At 41.3% G+C, this 19,032-nt stretch overlaps 3 protein-coding genes across 4 annotated transcripts; 1 reads left to right on the top strand and 2 right to left on the bottom strand.

The window, feature by feature from the left end:
• Positions 1 to 415: 415 nt before the first annotated feature.
• bub1bb (BUB1 mitotic checkpoint serine/threonine kinase Bb) lies at positions 416 to 5,110 on the bottom strand. The gene is made up of 10 exons (XM_053433964.1): positions 5,018 to 5,110; positions 4,553 to 4,932; positions 3,645 to 3,806; positions 3,467 to 3,526; positions 3,227 to 3,371; positions 2,936 to 3,132; positions 2,661 to 2,824; positions 2,374 to 2,567; positions 2,181 to 2,281; positions 416 to 1,305 (listed from the first exon to the last, which is right to left on the bottom strand). Exons 3-10 carry the CDS (start codon positions 3,782 to 3,784, stop codon positions 1,017 to 1,019), a joined length of 1,290 nt encoding a protein of 429 aa, XP_053289939.1. The 5' UTR covers positions 3,785 to 3,806; positions 4,553 to 4,932; positions 5,018 to 5,110; the 3' UTR covers positions 416 to 1,016.
• On the top strand, positions 4,716 to 9,722 carry zfyve19 (zinc finger, FYVE domain containing 19). Of its 2 annotated transcripts, none has more exons than XM_053433962.1 (11): positions 4,716 to 4,947; positions 5,036 to 5,157; positions 5,250 to 5,303; positions 5,392 to 5,558; positions 5,673 to 5,815; positions 6,290 to 6,398; positions 6,589 to 6,819; positions 6,972 to 7,048; positions 7,267 to 7,368; positions 7,460 to 7,617; positions 7,836 to 9,722. In XM_053433962.1, the coding sequence occupies exons 1-11, from the start codon at positions 4,894 to 4,896 to the stop codon at positions 7,912 to 7,914; spliced, it is 1,296 nt and encodes a 431-aa protein (XP_053289937.1). In that variant the 5' UTR covers positions 4,716 to 4,893; the 3' UTR covers positions 7,915 to 9,722. The 2 variants fall into 2 exon arrangements, with proteins under 2 accessions (XP_053289937.1, XP_053289938.1); XM_053433963.1 differs by having other exon boundaries at positions 6,290 to 6,395.
• On the bottom strand, positions 8,778 to 18,910 carry ppp1r14d (protein phosphatase 1 regulatory inhibitor subunit 14D). Its single transcript, XM_053433965.1, has 4 exons — positions 18,468 to 18,910; positions 10,717 to 10,797; positions 10,025 to 10,057; positions 8,778 to 9,935 (listed from the first exon to the last, which is right to left on the bottom strand). The coding sequence occupies exons 1-4, from the start codon at positions 18,645 to 18,647 to the stop codon at positions 9,867 to 9,869; spliced, it is 363 nt and encodes a 120-aa protein (XP_053289940.1). The 5' UTR covers positions 18,648 to 18,910; the 3' UTR covers positions 8,778 to 9,866.
• Between the last annotated feature and the right edge of the window lie 122 nt (positions 18,911 to 19,032).

Below are 19,032 nucleotides of genomic sequence, written 5' to 3' on the forward strand. Positions count from 1 at the left end.
TACGAGCCTCTAAGTTACCTCTCCTGGGCAAAGATTAACATCTGGTCAGCTGAATGCAAGATTTGTTCATAAAAGTCTTGTGCCTGCCAAATACTGGGGTTTCTTCAAAGACTCAAGTGTCGCCCGCAGTGATAAAGTTAAATGAAGTAACCCCTTTAAAACAAACAGCAATAAAGGCATTTATGTCTTTTTACTTGCAGTTTATTTTCACCCTTGGCAGCAAACGTTGACTCTTTAATTTCAGCGACAGATTACACCCAGCATCAAACTGTCCTCGCGCCTCATTAGTAATCCAACCACCATTACCAGGAACGAAATCCACGCTTTCCCTTGCAAGCCCCCTGCTGACAGTGCATTATTACAATCCTCCTCGGCCTAAAAACAGACAAATAACAATCCCACTAGTCATCAGGCAGACATTGTAACAGGTTTATTGAACGTTGAGACATGAAGCTCAGCTGAATCAGCTCAAATCTTTGTAATGTGGTGGAACTGAGCTGAGAATCTGCTCAAACCAAGAACTAAAACTTTAAAAGGCAGTATTTGTAAAACGCACTGTTCTTAACAATACCTCAGCAAAATAAAAAGGATGAATGGACTAAAAGACAAATTAGGAACAACTTAGTATTTCTGCAGCACAGTTAGACACAATAAAATACAATTCTATGCTGTTCCATGTAACTACTGTGAAGCAGATGTTGTTTGTTGAAGTGTTTTCTCACACACACTCAGTAGTGTTGCTGCAAATCAGGAGTTTCCATTTCCTTGTCTTCCTGTTCTATATTTAATGAATCCTACCCAACCAAAATAGCATCTTAAGCTTGAAAGGTTTCTACACATCTTAAACCCTTTTATCTTTTTACTATTCTGAGAAACTGGAGCTCTTATCCACAAAATATGTACAACAGGATCACACAAAATGCAAAACAGTAATAACATGATAGTTACAGACAAAGTCAAGATGAAGGGAATTCCGTGAAAAATGGAGCAATCGAATGGTTAGTCTCTGTAGATGCTCAGTTTGTGGCCCCGGCATTAGCTTGATCCTTTTCCCCTCTGACCTCCTGCGATTCATGTGCCATCTTTTTGAAGTAGCGTTCAGAACGCAGTTCCTCAAAGCAGAATTCAGTGGCCCCGCTGAGCAGCAGCTCTTTACAGTACATGCTCTGCTCCTGTGGCTTTCCCGTCTCTGCCTCTCTCCGCTGCTGATGGTGCTCCTGGAGCCTCTTTAGAGGAGTTTCTTCTTTGCACGGCTTACGTGCTGATAAAACCGTGTTCACCACTGGATTGATCTTACACGGAGTCCTAAAGGAGGGAAGGAATTATGCACTTAAATAAAGGAATTATCTCAGAAACAAGCCACAAAGAGGGCTTAATACATGTTCCCACTACTGAATAATGAATTTATTATTCTTTTAAAGATTTATATAATTTTTAAAAAGGCAAAAATGACAAATTCAAAGCAATAACTTTGTTTAAACATCTGCCCTAAAATATCAGATTTGTATTTAACAGAGGAAAGCAGCAAATCATAACAATTAAGAGATTGTAACAGGAAGTAGCAGACTTAATTATCAAAATTGTTGATTTATTAATTTCAGTGTTAGAAATCCATATATCTATAAGTTGCTTCAAAATATACCAATAATTACCTTTGAATATTCTTTCACACGCATCATTTAAATATCTATTTTCTAGCATAATGTCCACAAGAGGGCAAACTGATACAATGAGGTTTATTTACTTCAGCATAAACATGTACATATCTTCACATTATGGGTGTGAGATGAGACATGGCTGTTTCGAGCTCTGAACATGAGGCCATGATCACTTGGGTGGATATTTTTAAGATTACCCAAGTCTTAAGTGAGCAAGATTGTAATCTACTGAACAAAATCCAAAGATTGTCCTCCGTAGGATTTTGTATATTGATGGTTGCAAACCACTGTCTCCACATTTAAGTTGAGTTGTTGTGAACCTTCTGGTGTTCACCTTTAACTACGTTTCGGATTTTAATCAATGGAAGTGACTTCTGTCCGTCAGAAAGTATATTTAATACTGTGCCATTTTGATTATATAATCGATTTTGAATATTTGCTGTTGTGCTTAGAAAAATAACCTGCATTTGTGACCTTAAAAAAAGATATAAATCAAAATGTTAGACTCTGGTTGTCACTCACATTGTTGGAGGCTGGTCTGACTCCTCCACAAAGGGTTGGAAGGTGGGTTTGGGAGGCGGTGGAGCCATAAGAGTGTGTCCATATTTTGATTTCTGGGGCATCTATGGTAGATAAAAACATTAAAGTAGTAAAACTCACAGGGATGAATTATACTTCACTAAAATAAGTAATATAAAATGTGCTTGTCTCATACCTTGACATCACACCATCTTTCTGGTCTCTGCTCATTTTCCTTTGCCTTTGAAGCGGGAGGAGCCATCCAGGACTCGTGTCTAGGCTCTGATGGACCAGCACTTTGAGTCTTATTTTCATCAAAGACAACCATGCGGCTGTTTGAAACTTTGCCCAAAACTGGGGCGCCATGTGACCGCAAGCCTCCAGAAATATCTTAAAAAAAAACAAAAAACCCCATCAAAGACTGAAATCAAACATCTTATCTAATAATATTAAAAGGTATAATTTAGATAAGTAGTCACTTACTTCTGATTGCAGCCCCAGTTCTGTTGATGGGGGCAGTGGCTTTTTTCTTCCCTCTATGTTTGAGGTCGACCAGAGAAACTCTCTCAGGTTCTCTTGGCTCATCATCACTTTCCCCCTTCTCAACATCCATCATCACCTGTCGGGACACACGGGCCTGCAGAGCCCTTTGATAAAAAGACAGTAAATTGTGATGTGAACTCTCACGACAAGGAACAAAAGTAAAATTTCAGGCCTAGACCTTTATCTATTTCAAATTGTATTGTATTGATCCATACTTGTGAAACTGTAGAAGCTTATCATGCGGCTCAGCACATTTCTTGAATCCCTCCTGGTAGACCAGATCTGCTTTGAGACAATTCCCTTGATTCTCATACTCCTCAGACCAAGCAATGTAAAAGGATGGCTGAGTCACTCCTATTCCCTGCACCTGCATGTAACTGTAAGTCTCCAGGGGTTCTGTGCAGTTCTCTGCCTAAAGACACACAATACACAAAAACATTTATTACTGACGCATTCGTTTGTCAGGTATAAGTAGCTAAACTAGCCAAGGGTTAAATGTTACTTACAAATTTGATCCAGAGGTCAACATATCGAGGGTCATTGTGATATTTATTTTCATCTGTGAATTTGGTCACTGCCCGTTCCAACAGTGTGGCGAGGTTGCTCTCCTTTCCTCCCTGATGGAAGGTTTGCTCTGTCCACTTTATATACCTGTTAAAGACAGAACATCAGTATAACAAATAGAACCTCTCAGATTTAAGAGCAAATCGTATGACTGCACTCTACTGTTTCCATATTTCGCTTACCGATCGTAAACATCAAGCGGATCATCTCCTTCATACATCCGCAGTTCCGCCTCAAAGGCCCTAGAGAGACAAAAAGTCACAAAATCTCTATGGATATGTGCAAACTGTTGAGAAAGAAGTATTCAGAAGAGGTTATGATCACCCAACCCAGTTGCAATATATTAAAGCTAATCCATACTGTCTCTGTTGGTTGATGGCCAAGCTGAGTCCATCCTGTTGTTGACTCAGGGCTTGGTGTAAGGCTGATATGGCTCTGCCACGCCGCAGGGGCTGGATGTTTTCTTTGCTCAGCTCCCACTCCACATCTCCTTCTGCCATCGTGGAAATGAAAACAAGATCTCTACAAAAAAGAAAACAAGTGCAACAGTTACTTTTGATAAGTGCCTTTCATAATAGCTATAGCAATTTAAACGAGACAATACAATTCTTTGGTCCCTGTTACTCCAGTATGGAGATTTGCAGTTTTTATATGATTTAAACGAAGCATTATCTACATTTCTGTGGTGGAGGGACCCACGAAGACATTACATCAAGTCTCCTTTCTTCTATTCACTGTTACTTCACTTATTCTTTAATTTCCATTAACTTGAAGCCTCTTTTAAAATGTCTAACTATGTACTTTGCACTGTGATGCATTTTCATGAATGATAAAAACAGTCTACTATAGACTCATTAACAGAGTCATTATTGTTATTATTCTGGGTTTAAACTGGTGCACGAGTCTGCAAACTGGACAGAAAACGGGTTTGGATTCACGACATAACAGGCTATATAATACTATATATAACTTACAGGGGGATAACAATGACAGAATCAAAACGGGACTTTAAATTAAATCCCAAGAGGTAAAATCATATTCTCTTACATGTCATAACATGCAGCACAGAAACAAAACAGTGCAGTCACAACAGAGACTGAGGGGGATGCTAACGATAGTGAGGCCATGACTTGGGGAGCTAACACACAAGCTAGCTAACGTGCTCTTCGCTCGATGGGTTTCATTGACGTTCTTAACATCAGCGTGATTTACCAGTCGAGGGTAAATAAATAAAAACAATTGCAGCATTAAGTCATATCTTTTCATACCGTTTACAAGCCTCTGTTGTCTCTTTTCCGGGTTCGACCACACGTACAAAGCTGCAGCGCGACTCGCTTTTGAACGGTCAGATCTTCTGTTTTGAACGGGGACCGCCAGAGACTTTGGAGAAAGCTGATTGGTCGACGGGGAAACCGGAAAACGGATATTGACGTGTCGCGACGCATCTTCCGGTTCAATTCCGGGTTTGATCGCAGCGACACTGACAGGTTGGAAACAGTTAGCTAGCTGCTTAACGATCGTACGTAGAGTGTGAGTCGCATATTTACCCACGACAGTAGTTACGGAAACATTCAAACCGCCTGTCACATGAGTCTCTCCACGTGTCGACATGGACAACCGCTGTTTCTGTTGTGCATCAAAGTTCAGCCTGTTCAAGAAGGAGGTAAGGGGGTTAGCTTCCATCAGTCACACACAGTGAAACGCTATGCAAGGGATGACACAGTGTGATTTACCTTGTGCTGTTCACCCAGCTGGGCTGTAAGAACTGCGGCCGCTCCTTCTGCTCCGGCTGTTTGACGTTCAACGCTGTGGTCCCTCGCTGTGGCAACACCCAGCAGAAGGTGTGTAAACAGTGCCATGGCAATCTGACAAGGTAAAGGTGAAACCATGCAGGATGACATAAGACGAGTGTGGTTTTCTGATGCTTAAAGTTTCCCGCTTGTCCACCGTCTCCTCTTTATTTAGTGGGGAGTCTCAGAACAGTGCTGGAAGATGGTCTCCTCCTGAGAATTACAAAAAGTCAGTGCATGAGATTCTGTTTATTTTTAAGAGACACTTTGTCAACACAGCAGTCTTGTGATTTTTAAGGATCATATTTCTTCCGTAGACGTGTCGCAGCGCTGGAGAGCAAACAGCAGGGTCAGTCGTCGCAGCCTCTTGCACATGGAGGCAGCAGACTCGGCAAAGCAGGTCAAATACCAACCAAAGGCCTGAGTAAAGAAGATCAGGCTATTGCTGACAGACTTCAGAAGCTCAAAGAAGACACTGCACCCAGTAAGAAAATCTGATCTTTAGCAGCTACTATTTAAATTTGAACACACAGTTGTAGAAATAATAATTTACCTTTTTTGCAGAAGTAACTTTTTTGCCTTTTTATGTTTTCCTCAGAGTCTGTCCCCTCTGAGAAGGAGATTGAGTCTCGCCTCGCTGCTCTGAAAGCTTCCAGCCGGCCAGTGCCTTCTGCAGAGGAGATGGAGGATCGTGTGGCAGCTCTGAGGGGTCGTCCTCCACCATCTCAAGCCCCTCCACCAGTGAGATCAACCCCTCAATACTTGTTTGTAACTTCATAGGCCTTTTGCAGCAAGGCTCAGTGTTAAATGCTAAATATGGCGTTCCTGCTGGGTCATTATCTGAATTTTAGTTCTTAAAAATTCCTAAACACATTCAATTTTTTCTGACGAGGTCTTTAGTGTGTTCAGGTAGTTCTTAATTATTTAAATATTCATTTAATGCTACTTCTTTCATGCTTTGAAATATTTTATTAGGATAAATGTTTTGTAGACATACTTTAAATGTATCTGTGTATTGTGGTTCTTTCTCAATGATACAGATATGAGCATGCTGTAATAAAAACTACGAACAAGAAAAACATGGAACTGATAACCAATAGCCGACATACATTTAATTTATCATGCTCTTAAATATACTTCAATTTAACCTTCTAAAACCTGCATAAACCCTGTAAATGTTTTGAATCAACCGTACTTGTGGGCTCATCTGCTCAGGTGCACCAGCCTCCAGATGGCAGGACTCAGACTGAACAAGCCAATGATCTGCTCAGTCAGATGACAGAGGAAGTGGCCATTGATGACCAGAACTCAAATCCAGAGGGCAGTAAGATCTTCCTCTTGCCACTGTATTTACACATATTCAGTTAATCATTTTACAGGCCTTATGCAATGACCACATCAATTTGTAATAATTTTGCGTTGTCAGTTGGTTGAATCAGGAAACTAATGTGACACTTTGCTCAGCTGCTCTGTAGATCTTCCAAATAGGCTAAGACCTTTATTTGTCCCTGCAGATGTGGATGGGCGTATGAACGATCTCAACAAGGGGGAGGGGGGAATACTGGATGAGAATTTGGAGGAGAACCAGGATGCGCAGCAGGATGCGAACAAGCAGCTGGAGGCTGAGAAGGCCCGTCTGCTGGAGGAGGCCATGGCGGAGCTGAGGACGGAGCAGCATTCCCAGGATCAGATCCTCCACATGGCCAAGAGACTGGCCCAGCTGAAGGGGCAGGACCCAGAAAAAGGTACATACTGCTCTCTTTACCATATCTCTTATTAATAGTAACTCAGTATGAGAATATACCATAAGAGCTTTAATCATTGTTGCATTGATTATAGTGTTAATGTGCTTGTGTATCAGAAACCTGTCAATGTTTATTTCCCACGTCATTTGTAGTTACTATGGAGGACTTCCAGCTTCCAGACAGTGAGGAGGAGACTGAGGAAGAATCTGTGAAGAGAGTTTTGAAACAGGTGTGGGGCTTAAGGCTAAATGAACTTGATATTTTAACATGATGATAATGAAACTAGCGCATGAATGTGTGTTACTAAGTACATATCACACCTTTTAAATATCATGGACAGCAAACTCAAATCAACCAGGACGACCACAAGGGGCTGCTATTTTGCCATTTTAATTACTTGTAATGTGAACTATGCACAATACTGATTTTTCAGATTTTCTTTTCCAGCTCTCAGAAGAAGCTGCATTGGATGAAGCCAGTGGCTACAACATTCCGTTAGAACAGTGTGGACCAAAGAACACAGAAAAGAAGAAGACATCAAAGAAACAGGTACTGAACAACAGCAAATTTCAATATATTCATACTATTAGACAGAATAACATTTAATCCCTGGTTGTCCTGGTGTGTTTTAAAAACACAGGCTCCACAACCAAAGAGTAGGATTCCGGCAGCGGCTGGAGCACATCAGCCATCAGACAGCGATGAGGAGGAACTTCCATGGTGCTGCATCTGTAACCAAGATGCCACGCTTCGCTGTCACACCTGTGACGGAGACATTTACTGCAACCGATGCTTCAGGTAAACTGATAAAAAAAAGCTCTGCAAAAGCTCTGGTTTTCCACTCAGCTTTGTATGGAAATCTTAACCTTGATGCCAAAGAAAAGACGCCTGTGTTTTGAAATGTGTACCAAGACCCAGATACATTGTCGGCAGCCTGCTGCCATACTGTTAAGCAGCATGACCATGAAGTATTTATTGTGATGAATTATCAATCTACACTCCCATTATCTCCCCAGGGAAGGCCATGATAAATATGACAGGATGGAGCATCGCACCACTAACTACACTGCGCCAAAGAAGAAGAGAAAGACATGATAGTTGGACTGTGTTGCAGATATTTTTGCCTTATCAGGCTCTTGTCAGTCATCATCCTTAGAGCTGTGCTTTAGCCTTAAGTGACCTATTATTGTAAAAAAAAAAAGATAGAAACACTACATGTTATCTAAAGCAGTGCAGAATGGCAAATTTTAAACTCTTAACGTATCTCATCTTATCTGTCCAACATGGTATAAATACAGGAAAGCAGCATTTGTCTTCTGTAGTTGCAAGCACTGATCTAGATTAATTGAGTAGGTAAAGACACAATGGATATATATGTGATATAAGATATATAATAAGTGGAAGATAGCTCTTATTTTTCTGTAATGTATAAGAATAGAGGTAATTAACCTTACAGATGCTGGTAGACAGTGTTTGTATTTTAGAAAAAAAAACTATTCAGCTTCTGCACACAGAAAAGTTCTCACCCTGTCCAACTTAATAAGAAGCTTTAGGTTTTTTTTCTGTCACTTGTGCCACTTCTTAAAAGCAACAAAGGCTCATCTAAGTCTCTCTTTGCACATTTTATCATAATTTTTTTGTAATTGACATCACAGAGAGAGGAGGTAGACACGTCATGAGCTCATCTGGAATGATGGACTGTCCCAGACCTACTGTCAGCTCTAGACTGAAGACGCATAGAGGAGTCGGTATAATAGGATTACTGAGGGCTTTGTTATCTTTTTGGCAGGCACTGCAGTCAGTCTTGTAATCTATGTTTGGCTGTGAGTCTGACATGAGTATCGCCCTTCTTGTCCTTTGTTTGTAATTTCATTAGGAGGGAAACACAAGTGTAGAGCGCTGTCATGCCTCGGAGGGGAAGCAGTTTTATTTTTAACATTGAAGCATCTTTTTGGGGATTAAAGTTATCATTACAAGACAAAAGCGTCTCCGTCTGGCAGGTCTTGTCGGACGTGTAGCATATTACAGTATGGAGGTCAGAGAAGCAAAAGTGGAAATGGGGGTCGGACATAGCAAATTACTATAATGGAGCCACTCGGCCAAGAGACCCTCTGTGTGTGTCAGGGAGATGGCCAGAGTGCAGTTTCATCACTATGCATTACTGTCTAGCTGAGGAGAAACCATAATTACACTCTCCTCTGGGGGCTTGTCTCCATTAAGGTTTGCAGCGAGGCCGTTACTGTTTTTGCCTTTTTTTTTTTTCTGGCCTTGTCATGCACGCTCCACAGACAGGAAATGGATGAGGAGGATAATGGACCCATACTTAATGGACCCTCCTGCTGCTGATTGCACTGTGTTTACTCCTGGACTTGACATGTCAACGTCCCCTTTGTCTCCATCACCGCTGAAAGCACAACACACCCATGTTTTCTGGGAACACCGTCTGAAAGTCAGGACTGTACGACATTATCCTCCTCTAAAGTGTTTTAGAGCAGTAACAGTATATTTCAATGTTTTTTAAACTGCTTGATGTTATGGACATGTCAATATTTATTTGTATAAGGAGGATGAATAATTTCTGATACCTGTTGGCCAGTCATATGATCGCCTGTGCTTGTGGAATCACACTTAACCCTCTTGACAATTCATCAACAGCCTTGTCTTGAAAATGATCAATTTTTATTTTAACTTACAACACTGTCATCAGAACAAAAATATTTATGTACATAAATAGGCAAATGAAAATGTACAGTCTTAAACAAAAAAAGCCCAGTCTGTCTGAGTAATAGGCATAACAGCTTTTTATCTCATGTGCATTATTGGTTAATGGGAAACAAAATGTTTTAGCAGTCCATACATGAAGGTGAAATAATAATAATAAAGACAATCTATTCAAAACCCAACTGCTCTTGTGTCAGACTGATACCGACCCGGGAAGAGATCCCACAACGTGAACTGCACGTACTGGCGTCCCAACAGTTAACCTCCTCGGTCGATGGGAAGATAAAGAAGCCACGCACTGTCTCAATAATTTATTTGACCTAAAATTATTTCTTCAAGGGACCTGACATTTTACGTAGACCCTTTATCCTGTAGAGCAGGCCATTGATAAATTCCTGTGAAGAGGACAAAGAAAATATATTTCTTTAGTTCAGTTGAATGATTATTTTTATTTCATATAAGTCGTGCATGTTTTTGGTCTCACCTCTTTTGGCTTCCCGCATTCCTGCAACAGCTCCTAACAAAACAAAAAGAACAAGCTCACACACAATGCTGGATACTGCTTTTTTCACTGCAAACATTGAAACATGGGATTCCAGCAAGGGTCAAGTGTTACGCTATTACCCCACATAGTGAATAGTCGGGTGTTCACCTAAGTGTCACAGAGGAACATGATGTTTAAATGAGCAACTTCTTTGGCCAGAATGTTTGACTCCTGGGTCTCAGGCAGTGGCACATCTAGGTCTTCTCTACATAAGGGACCATTAAAATTTACACAGAGGGGCCAATTATTTATTTATTATTTGTAAGGTGCACATTTAAGTCATTCCTTGTATATTGTGCCACACACCACTGAATATATTTAGAAAATTGCTCCTTGTTGTTCCTCCCTTGTTTTCTTCAAAACAGCTTACAAAACAATTTTTTTTAAATTGTATTATTGTTAGACAGTGACTAGTTAATAAAAGCAAGACTACTGACAAGACAGTGGCAAATCAGATTTCAGCTAGGGCATCTGCCCCAGCCCTGGATCCGCCCCTGGACTATGTCAGTTGTTTGCTGTTTTGCCGCCCAGTTCCATTAAGTAGCCTCGGTAGTAAATAACTATATAATATAATATAATATACTAAATAATATATAAATATGTTAGGGCAACTTGCCCTTGCACAGTCTTACCTGCAGCCGGGTTCTCTGGCCTTCATCTGTCAGCTCCAGGAGCTCATCTATGTCGATCTCTAACTCCGGGATCTCCTCCTCCTGTGAGAGCAGAGGTAAATATAAGAGAGAAATAAGTTCAACAGAATATTCCTCCATAATCCTCTTTAACTTGAATGTTCATGCCTGCCTTTATGCATGCGTCAAAAGCTCTTGCAAATTAGGCTGTATTAAGTGGGCCTCTTGGCATCCATTCACCCATGGTGGTAAGACCTACTGAGCAGAGTCACTGAGAAGGAAAAGAAAGTGAAAGAAGTGATCCGGGATGGGATGTGACATGACAGGGATTTCTCTGCTGCACAGCGGCATATAACCATTTGGGATGTCACATTTAAAAAGGGTCAAATCCTTACTTTTATCACCTCAGTGTGTGTTATTACTGAAGGTTGTATTGCAGGAATAAATGCAGTTTTCTTCCAGAAGAATTGCAAATACCAATGATTTGATTGATGATGATGAGTCAAGCTGAAGAGCGCTGAGGCGCGAAGGCAAAAGGAGACCGTGTTTGCCACATGCCACCATCACATTACATGGATGGTTTATCCTGCTGGCATTTACACTGTAGCTTGTACATCAGAGACAGTGTATTTCCTTTTCAAACGTTTTACGAAGAATATTTTAATCACAGATTGGTCGGGAAATAAAAAACAAACTCATGGACAGCATTGACTGGGATATAGTGATCTGGGTTTCTGTCTCAAAGATTGTGTAACCTTGTGTAAAGATTGTTAAAAATAAGAGGGCTCAGAGTCCCAAGTTATAAAAAGCTAATATAGCAAAGTAATCACTTCATGTCGCTCGCTCTTATCCACACCTATAAACTACATTTTCAGAGGGAATGAGGAGTGCTCACTGTACAAATCCTGAAGATATCGGGAGTCAGCACAAGCACACTCATATTTGTCAAGCGGTGCCACTTTTTAAGAGGAATATTATCCGGTTGGGGAGTTTTCATGGCTGCTGGGGATGGAGCAGGTTTCTGGATGAGGAGAGAACTAATCAATGTTGGAGTGCTGAGTGGCGGAATAAGATGGACCCACCTTCAGAGTCCCCTGTGTCCTCTCTAACTGATACACGCTGCCAGAGTGGACCCCATGTGATTCTGCTGATGTCTGTGGGATGCATACAGGGCTCTTTGTTTCTTTTTTCACTCCATGCTGTGCATTTCTGCTCTGTGTGGGTTTTGCTTTACCACCTCCGATTTGTTGGGCTGTGGTGAGATACAGCGCTATACTTGTATGGTTTTGTGTGCTTGATAAAGTGCAGAATATTCTAATCTACCCGCCTTTTTGCCAGTTGCAGCTACGATGCATTGCCTATGTAACATTTTAGCAGTAATGCCGTGATTTCTTAGTATAGAACATGCAGCTTGATTCAAGATTTACTACTTTATTGCCATATCTCCTGATCTGATTGGAATGTGTCTTGGTGAGCTCAATGAAACAATGACAAGAGAAAACACACACAACAAACACACAAAATACATAATAATAGAGTAAGACACAAGAAGTGTGACAAAAAATAGGATAATAAATAGAATAGAATAGAATAATAGAGTAGAAGAGAGCAGAATATCCTGAAACCATTTTTTTAAAAATAAATTAAACAAACCTATAGATATCTGAAAGCTATATATAAGACATTAGCATTTGTAGGATGATAATTGGCAGCCATATATACTTAGTTGGAAAAAACGCAGATTTATTTACAAAATATGTATTTTCTTGGCAGTACATTATTGCTCTCATTTGATGCATATTGTGGTGGTGTTCATTTGCTTTTTGGCTGATATTCACACTTATATAGTGCTCCTTGTCTAGTAAGTAGGCCTTTAGAATAAATCCAATACTACATGAGCTCTAAGTGTAAAAAATTGATAAACTTCAAAATATACAAGCGGCGCCTTCATCTACTTTGCTCTTAAACCCACTCTGTGACTGCAGGTCCATGCAGAGCACCACTGAATATCAATGAGAGACGTTTCCACTAGCATGACCCTCCCAGTTACTGTTTCATAATGTATGCAGTCAGAATCCTTAGCTTGTTGAGATTTACCCTCATTGTCAGAGGAAAATAGCATTTTAATGAGGCCTCTGGGCAGAAGTGTCTCAGCAGCACTTTTTGAAGTTAAAACCAGCAGACTGAAGCTAAAATGAATGTTGGCACTAATATTGGAATCCATGAATATCAAAGTGGTTGTCAGAGCTTCTCTTTTTCAGAGAGCAGTGCAGATGCAGTCTAAATAATAAGCATTATGGCTTAGTCGAGATAAGATGACCTCTGCTGCAATTTATAATTCAGGAATACTTCCTTATTATCATGTGAGGAGTGATTATCTGCACTCCCAGTGGTAGTGTGATCATTTAAATGTATTTTCTACACAACTCCCTAACATTTTTCATTTATTCTACTTTGTCTTGTTGCACTGGAGAAACACTTTGTTTAGGGAACTCCATCGTTTACGAAAATTGCCCAAAGACAGATCAGTCAATCTGCCTTCTAGTGCTGCGAAACTGTTGAACTGAATATTTATATTTATGCCCCCCAGTGAATCATGTTAGTTTTTTTGGTCTGCCGTGTGTTAGACGTGTCACCACCACCCCCTCTAGCTCCCTATGAATTCTACAGGGAATCTCCTGCTGTTTTCTTGCATCAGCTCCCTCAGACTTTCTGCAAACTTTATACCAGGGAGGCCAGTAAGAGAATCTCTGCAGAAACTCCAGAAGCTCTCACTTGAACATTTGTGTTCACACATACAAATATTACTCCAGAGGATCCAGAGTTCAGTGCATGTCTCAACGCACCCTAAGCTTAATAGCTTTAGAGATATATTTTGATATAACCAGGCTAGCAGTTTCTCACCATTTACAGTGTTTACGCTAAGCTAAGGTAAACTAACTGGCTTAACAGATAAAAATAATCAAATTCACGCTATTTCCAGAAATGTGAAGCAATAAAAGCTTTGGTTTACAGATCTATTCTCTACGTATACACATTAATCCACTGACCTTTCATCAACAAAACATCAACATCACGTGCAGGTTGGACCTCTGTTATTTGTAATGTAAAGGAAGGAAGCCATGCCCAGGAAGTGTTGCTATTTTGAGAAGATGCCCGAGCTGTGTTTGACTTATCGTAGCCTTCCCTTTTCCTGCCTGAGGCACGAGCTGCTACAACATCATAATATTCATTATCTGTACACTATGACATGGGAAAGTTTCAACAGGCAAAAGAGGATTCAAACCGTCCATTCTAGAAAGCATTGGACAAATTCTAAAAACTCAAACTCAGAACAATGCTGCGGTTACACTATATAACTTGAGTTAATTTAATCGTATAAGTTTCTTCCAATTATTTCCATAAAATAGGTATTCACTGTAAATGTTGAGTATGGAAACACTGATCCAGACTCTGAGTTACTCCTCACACCAGTGTTGTGCAAGTTCACTACTCTCATGAACTAGTTCAAAGTTCAGTTCATACAAGTAAACATGAATAGTTCACGTTCATAGTTCACCATTTAAATTCTGAACTAGTTCATATTTCAGTTCATTTCATAGTTTTAAGGTGGAAAGTGAGAATGAAAGACTTAACTTGTTAAAGAAAACCTTATCCATCACTACCCCTTGCCTTTACTGTCGGAATGTTTATCAGACAGTGTGTAAAAATCCCTCAGATAATAATAAGGTGCATCGGATCTCGGATGTAGTTGCTGAGTCTGCGTCTCTGCTTTCTCTTGCCATCTGTGTATGAGACCGAGAGCTGTTGTGTGGCAGATATTGCCTGCCCCTTTAAGGAAAGTTTGTAGTGTGTGACGTAGTGCACCAGGGTATTGTGGGAAAATACGCTAAAAGTGTGTTTATAAAGAGAAGTGACGGAGGACCAAGCGAGTGTTGCTCCTGCTGTATATCCGAGAAATAAAGTGGCCGCATTCCAAGTAAAGAAACATCTCCTCCTCCTTGACGGAGCGGTCCGGACGGCTGGTTACCGGCCAGACAGCGAGCCAAGATAACCAGTGACAGGGGCGGCTCCTGGTACAGGCGACATAGGAGATTGATTTATCACGACGTGACACATGCAATGTAAAACAATACATTAACGTCACACCATCATCCTCTAACCCCGGGACGCACCGGAGGTAGAAGCGCTGTGAAAAGCGCTCCGCCTCCTTTCCTCGCCCATGTTAAATACTTTGGCTGTTCGCACCGGCAGCGTAATGCCGGGAAGAACCAGGAAGCGCCGCAGCCACACACACAAGCACATAATCTCCTGTGGGGGGGTGGCGGCTACAGGCTTGCGTAGGTCAGTCACCTGTGAAGACCAGCATCATTTACCCCTGAACCAGCGCGGCGAAATGATGATGAAATCTAATAAACAAATTTAAATATAAAATTAAATATAATTTTTTTTAATTAAATTAAATATATATATTTTTAAATTAAATTAAATATATATATTTTTAAATTAAATTAAATATATATATTTTTTAATTAAATTAAATGTGGAAAAAAAAAAAAAACCACGTGCGCACATCCTGCGCAGAAGCCCAATGCGCAGGAATTGCGCGCGCAGCTTTTTTTTTTTTTTTTTTTTTTAATTAAATTAAAGTTTTTCCTGTTTTTATATTTAATTAATTTAAATAAACATAGTGTAAGATACTTTGCAATTAATAGGAGAAGTCCTGCCAATTTTAAGTTTAACATATTGCCAGCTTGAAAATGGGAATGAATGGTATTCGAACCCTTGTCGCTAGACCGAAAGCTTTACCGACTAGGCCACTTCAGCTGATGGTTTCCACCCAGAACTAAGCACTCTAAGTGGATGGACAAATTATCGTGTGTGTGTTGGTGTCATTTTATGCTGCTTTTGATAAACACTTCAGAGAAAATATTTTCTACTTTACTACATATATTTGACAGCCGAGTTCGGGGGGAAATATTTTTTGAGAGAAGATTCCAGATTCATTCACTATACGGCTCAACAGAGGTTCATCTCTGATCCATGAAGCTTCCTTCTACCAAGTTGTGTGGTACGGAGCCGAGACACTGGCCAGAGAAGAAAACACTTGGAATACGTTGCTTGTTTGGTCTGCATATGTGTGCCATGAGTGATGGGTAACGTAGTGATAAGTCTAGTTAGTTGGTTTCGGTTAGGCTAAATCGCGGACATTTTACGGGCACTGAGCAACGACATGGTGAAAGCATTCGATTTAGACAGCGTCTCTCCAGAGGAGAAAGTATTGAAATGTCCCGAGGGTCAGTGAACAGGTAGGGGTGGGGCACGTGAAAGTTCTAGGCCAATGGCTGTAGGGTTTTGTGGGATGCCAGGCTCTCATTGGCTGATGAGTTGGCGTATCAAGGGTGAATGATGAAGGGGAGTGAAGAATACAGTGGTGGATGAGAGGAGTGTCAGAGCTACGAACAAGAAGCGTGTCGTGTTCGTTGGACTTTAATAAAGTTACACATAAAGAGAGAAGTTTCCTGTCGTCTATACGCGAGGACGCTACAATATCAACGTGTTCACCGTTCAAATTCATTATTTGTCATTGAGTTGCGTTCAGTTCATCGTTCTCATAAAAGTGAACGTGTTGATTGAACGCGTTCTTTTTGCGTTCGTTCATGCACAACACTGCCTCACACACAGGCCTAAATGTTGTAATATTGAGAACAGTTTTCCACACATTTCTCACATCGTGTGAAGTTTGCAAAGAGGACGGCCGCTCCAGACCGAGGCACTACTTGTATGAATTGGAGATGGGGTTTAATAATTCAGGCGGTGACACCGGGGACTGATAAATGCTTCCACGCGGAAGACACAGAGTATACTTGCCCTGAGCCGATGCAAAATTCATTACAGTGGCCAGTGCACATGGACAAGACTGATTCCACACAAGTGACTAATGCAAATGTCAATTATTGTAGATTGTACATGCACATTCACTTTATCTGCGCTGTGCATGTGCTGCACATTAATACTTATGTCAGAGTCAGAGCATGAAAGGCTACAAATGTGACCTAATCACACGTTTTTGGTTCAAGATCAAAAGAATAATCAGAAAAAGACATCAGATCCGCTTTTGTTATCTTCATGTACTGGTTTCCAATCATTTAATTTACTCATCCCTTCTCTTTCCGTCACAGGCATAAATTACAATTGTAAAAACAAAAAGTGTGCACAATATTTAAAAAAATCCCTTGAGCTATCACCACAGTCAGATGAATGTACATGCATGCCCTCTCTGCAGCATCAGCACACTATACACCATTTTGTCAAAAGGCACGTTGGCAGTGAAAGAGGGAACCAGACATTGTGGTGGCTGCAGACCATGAAACAGGTTCCTCTCCGTTTGGTTTGAGACACAACTGAGAGACACTCTGAACTCTTGTCGTCTCCGCCATGAACTGGAGGCGGCGCTGTCATCCGATCTGCCGCGTCATTAGGAAGCCCAGTGCTCCTCGGCAGACAAACCCCCAATTCCTCTGTGCGCACCGCCGCTGCCTCACGTGGGCGAGAGGACATCTGTTGCCATGGTTTCCCCTCAGAGAATGCCAAGCGAATCAATATGGAGCCTCTGACATAACTGGATTGGGTCCCGCTCTACAGAAGAGTTGAGCTGTGTGTGGGAGATGGCTTACGTCTCGCTGTAACCCCTTAAATATGTAACAAACCCAGCCATGTGTGTAATAAGGCCATTAAATAAGATGACTATAGTAATAATGAGCACGTTTCCATGTCATGACTCTTGTGTTCATACATGTACTGTGTTAATACAACACCCTATCGTAAAGCATATATGTTTATTTACAGTCAAGTTCTCTGATCATCACTATCATCAAAAACCATCCTCAATACATGGGACACTATCAAAGTATATTATTATGTGTATTTAGGTGTATATATTTTCAATTAAGTATAGTAACTTTTATGTCTGCAAACAGAGAAAGGACACACACACACACACACACACACACACACACACACACACACACACACACAATCTAACCTAAACCCTAATTCTAAGCCTAAACCTAAAAACAAGACTTAATGTTTAAATGTCATTGCTCTAATAGTTCTGAGCTCAAAATGGCCCTCACAAAGATGTACAAGTATACACACACACACACACACACACACACACACACACACACACACACACACACAGACACACACACACACACACACACACACACACACACACACACACTATTAAAACATTATAAAACTACATATAATGTGCATTCCAACATTAAATATCAGTTTTTCTAACACTTCTTTATTACGATATCACAAAGTTACAGTGAAAATGTCCTGGTGCTTGTTTCGTTTGTTACCGATCCTAGAATGTAAATATCATTTATTCACGCTGTGTAAAGCCATATTGCCACCCTGTGTATAAAGTGATGTAAGAGCTGAGTCATTAGGGTTGCAACAGGCTTTCAAATGAATGTAATTAGCCATCGTATCTTGGCAAGTCTTATCTCATCAGTGTGGGAAAACACCATCTGATGGGATGATGACACATGAGGGCTTCTGAGCCAAAGACTGCAGCCGCAACAGAGCAGCCACTCGCCTCCCACCCACTCCTCCTCTAGGTCGCTGTGATCTCTCACACATGATGGATGGCCCACCACAGGCATCTCTGAGCAGTTCACTGCCTCCCATGCACCCTGCACCTCACCTCCTCAGGCACCCATCACAGTGTACCACCCTACCTCGCAGTCAAACAGCAGGTGCAGCTGTCCGTCGATCCACTCCTCAATATCCAGCCGCCTCTGCAGGTCCTTGCGGTTGTACTTGACCGTCAGCTTGCCCAGCTTGCGATGAGCCGGCTCCTCTGTTTTGTCCTTTGCCTGGAACATCACCCTGGACTGGGCGCTGGCCTCTGATGCCATGGCTGCCACGGCCTCGGGAGAGCACACACGTGCGCACACACAAACACACACCCACTCACACACTTACAGTTCCTCAGGCTCTGACACGTATGTCTTGCACACCACCTCCTCTAGTCTGCCTCTATATCTCCTGTGCCTCTTCTTTTCCAGTGAGCTGCTGTTCCCATGCGGATCTCCTGTTGTGTTGCTGAGTGTTGTCCCTCTCTATAACGCTCGCTCTGGTTCTCTGCCTGTCCTCCTCCTCCTCCTTCTCTCTCTCTCACTCTCTCTCTCTCTCTCTCTCTCTCTCTCTCTCTCTCTCTCTCTCTCTCTCTCTTTCCCTCCTCCTCTTGCAACACCCACTGGCTGCACTATCAGGAGGATGGTAATGAGATATGGCTCTGTG

Source organism: Pleuronectes platessa, chromosome 11 (genome assembly GCF_947347685.1).
Source record: "Pleuronectes platessa chromosome 11, fPlePla1.1, whole genome shotgun sequence".
Classification (NCBI taxonomy): domain Eukaryota; kingdom Metazoa; phylum Chordata; class Actinopteri; order Pleuronectiformes; family Pleuronectidae; genus Pleuronectes; species Pleuronectes platessa.

Bases quoted from the DNA above. Each gene is read 5' to 3' on its own strand.
- bub1bb (XM_053433964.1), bottom strand. From the start codon at position 3,784: ATGGCAGAAGGAGATGTGGAGTGGGAGCTGAGCAAAGAAAACATCCAG. The intron at 3,372-3,466 runs GTAAGCGAAATA...TGTCTTTAACAG, and splicing joins CCGCTTGATGTTTACGATCG to GTATATAAAGTGGACAGAGC. The intron at 2,825-2,935 runs GTATGGATCAAT...TTTTTATCAAAG, and splicing joins AAGCTTCTACAGTTTCACAA to GGCTCTGCAGGCCCGTGTGT.
- zfyve19 (XM_053433962.1), top strand. From the start codon at position 4,894: ATGGACAACCGCTGTTTCTGTTGTGCATCAAAGTTCAGCCTGTTCAAG. The intron at 5,158-5,249 runs GTAAAGGTGAAA...CTCTTTATTTAG, and splicing joins TGCCATGGCAATCTGACAAG to TGGGGAGTCTCAGAACAGTG. The intron at 5,304-5,391 runs GTCAGTGCATGA...TTTCTTCCGTAG, and splicing joins CCTCCTGAGAATTACAAAAA to ACGTGTCGCAGCGCTGGAGA.
- ppp1r14d (XM_053433965.1), bottom strand. From the start codon at position 18,647: ATGGCATCAGAGGCCAGCGCCCAGTCCAGGGTGATGTTCCAGGCAAAG. The intron at 10,798-18,467 runs GTAGGGTGGTAC...CTGCTCTCACAG, and splicing joins ACCTGCTGTTTGACTGCGAG to GAGGAGGAGATCCCGGAGTT. The intron at 10,058-10,716 runs GTAAGACTGTGC...TTGTTTTGTTAG, and splicing joins GCCAGAGAACCCGGCTGCAG to GAGCTGTTGCAGGAATGCGG.